Genomic DNA, 2,769 nt, shown 5'->3' with positions numbered 1-2,769 from the left:
TGGCACAGGACAGAGCGGAGTTTAGGGCTGTTGTACATAGGGTCGCTATGAGTCGCAGGCGACTCGACGGCACATAACAACAACAACAACAACATGACTTCTCCACCAGTATGCAAATGTCATCTCATATACTTTAGGTATGTTGTCAGGAGGAAAAAGTATGTTGTCCTTGGAAAAAGACATGCTGGGAAAGGTCAGTGAAAGACAGGAAGGCCTTCAACAAGATGGATGGTCACAGTGACTTTAACTATGGGCTCAAGTATATCAGAGATGATGAAGATGGCACCAGGGTAGGGTTCAGATCCACTGTTCATAGATAGGGTCGCTATAAGTCATACCAGACTCAATGGCAGCTAACAATGACTTCAAATAGCAGTTCTGGGCTCTCTACCTCTTCCATTAGCATGCCCTAGATTTCCAGGTTCTCCACAGCACTGACCTTCATTAACTGTCCACAAAACCCCTACCTAACTCCAGTTAATTCATACTTGAGGTCCTTTACAGCTGATCCATATTACCAGTCCTTCACACTGCTCTGAAACACAGAGCAAACCTTACAGAACTCTGACCCAATTTTGCATACACTAGGAACCCTCCACTGCTATAACTACCACTAACATTCTAGTCCTGCCACTCTCCAGTCCCCTCCATCAACACAGGATGGACCTTCACTCCACCTTGATCCCTACCAATACACAGCACTGTCTCCCAATGAGGACACCCTGAATCTTTACTCAGCCCTTTCCCCCAGAGACCCTTGATTTCACTGTTCCATAATGACCTAATGTGCACACAGGTCTTCACTCAGTATTAATTTCCATTAGCACACACCTTAGCCCTCCACAGCACTAATCCATATTAGGGAAAATGGACCATCACATATTATGTCCTTTATCTGTTACCATTCCTTACAACTGGTGGCCTTGTGGTAAGGAATCACTTTGCAAACCCAGAAGTAGACACTTCTAATCCATCAGCCTCTCCGAAGGAGAAGGATGGGAACCTCTTCCTGTGTGATTTACAGCCTCTGAAAGACGTCAGCTATGAGTCAGTTCTGCCTCAAAAGTACAACCACCCAACCCACTCAATCTTCACTGGTTCACACTCAGGTCCCTTAACAGCCTTGATATCTGTTATCCAACACTTCTCTCCATAGCTCTATCTCAACAGCACTCTCTGGAACTTTAGAGGCACTAACATAAACTGTACTCAACATAAATCAAACTGTTGATCCTTTCTCCACTGGTACACATTTATGCACTTCCATGGATCTAAAGGATGTTGTTGGTGTAGTCCTATGATGCTGTGCTGTTAGCTGTGTCTCAAATGGTCCAAATTCACCAGCTGCTCCAAGGAAGATGAGCCTTCTTTTCCCATTTTGATTTACAGCCTCAGAAACCCGATGAAAGGTCTGCTGCTTTTAGCACATACCAAGAGGGTCTCATACTGCTAAGTCAAAACTGACTGAAGGCAGTTAGTTTGAGTTTATGGTTTTGAACCAACATTAGCAGTCACTAAAACTTCAGACACTACCCCACAGGCAGTTCAAGTCAGACAGACAGACACACACAGACACAGACACACACACCCGTCTCACACCATCTTGACCTTCATTACCCTGAACCTCATCCAATTCTAAGATAATTTATTCACTTCCTTCCCTAAAGCTCTATCTATTAGCACAGGCTCAGATCTTCCATCACTCCGCATACATTCTCCGGTTCCTCCATCATTCCACTCTATTTAGCACATATTGGGCCTCTTGCTAAGCCCCTTATGACCATATGAACACATGCACAACTATGACTCTCACTAGTTCACCCTGCATTGCAAGCTCACACTTCAGTCTCAAATGGACACTTTATTAACACCATCCTGATGCTCAATTACCACATAGAGTCTCAGAACACTAGCACATTTTCTGGTTCTTCTACTACCGTATCCCCCATAATTCTTCTATTACCGTATCCCCATAAACACTGGCCCTCTCCTTAGTTGTACTCTCCATTAGTACATCTCGATATCCCTCCCCAACACCCTACTCCCTATTACACATTCTGGGGTCCCAGGACTACTCTATTCCTTCATTTACATACCGTGGGTCTTTCAGATTAAGCAGCTTTAAGACTTATTACCACACGCTACGACAGCTGAAACTCCCCTTACGCAACCTCGAGTCTCCCCTCCCTCCGCCACCCATTTCCACACATCTGGTCCTGCTCCCAACTAGCACTCATAGCACATCTAATCCCAAACTACAGACCAGGCTCAGGGCGGGGCCAAGGTCAGGGAGGCCCAGTGTGAACCCACCCGCCCCGGTGCACTCTGGGAAATTCGCTACGCGTGCCAGGTAGACGAGACTCCCCTAGGAACCTACAGGGTTCGAGGTTGATTCAGTAGGAGGAGGGGCGGACAGCTCCCACCCCATGTCTAGAGGACGCGCTCACCGGCGGGGGCGCATGGGCAACCTCAGAGCCTCGGGACCGGCGTGGTGGCGCCTGGGGTGGCAGCCTGTGCTGAGGCCGCACGACCTCCTTCTCCTCCTGTTCGCCGCAGGCGCCCATCCCAGTAGTCTTCGGCCATGGCTGTTGGGCCCGGGCCGCCGCCGGCTGAGGAGGAGGAGGCGGCGGCGGCGGCGGCGGCGGCGGTGGCGGAGGCGGCGTCCCGCTCAACCGGCCATGATCTCGGCCACTGCAGGCGATGCCCCCGGACTCGTTGGCGCTGGCTCGAATCTGAGTGCTCAAGGTTTGTGGGTCAGCCCCGACTCCT

The 2,769-nt window shown here is 49.4% G+C and overlaps 1 protein-coding gene across 1 annotated transcript in view; it reads right to left on the bottom strand.

The window, feature by feature from the left end:
- The window catches only part of CDK16 (cyclin-dependent kinase 16), a 15,923-nt gene extending 13,154 nt beyond the window's left edge, over nucleotides 1-2,769 (bottom strand). The window contains exon 1 of the mRNA XM_006898903.1: nucleotides 2,448-2,769. Within this exon, the coding sequence (XP_006898965.1) occupies nucleotides 2,448-2,564 (117 nt within the window). The 5' untranslated portion in view covers nucleotides 2,565-2,769. The remainder of the gene's footprint in view (nucleotides 1-2,447) is intronic.

Source organism: Elephantulus edwardii, unplaced genomic scaffold (assembly GCF_000299155.1).
Source record: "Elephantulus edwardii isolate Elephantulus edwardi_28Jun2011 unplaced genomic scaffold, EleEdw1.0 scaffold00239, whole genome shotgun sequence".
Classification (NCBI taxonomy): domain Eukaryota; kingdom Metazoa; phylum Chordata; class Mammalia; order Macroscelidea; family Macroscelididae; genus Elephantulus; species Elephantulus edwardii.
The sequence above is the reverse complement of the archived record's forward strand: the minus strand, read 5'-3'. Positions and strand labels throughout refer to the sequence as shown.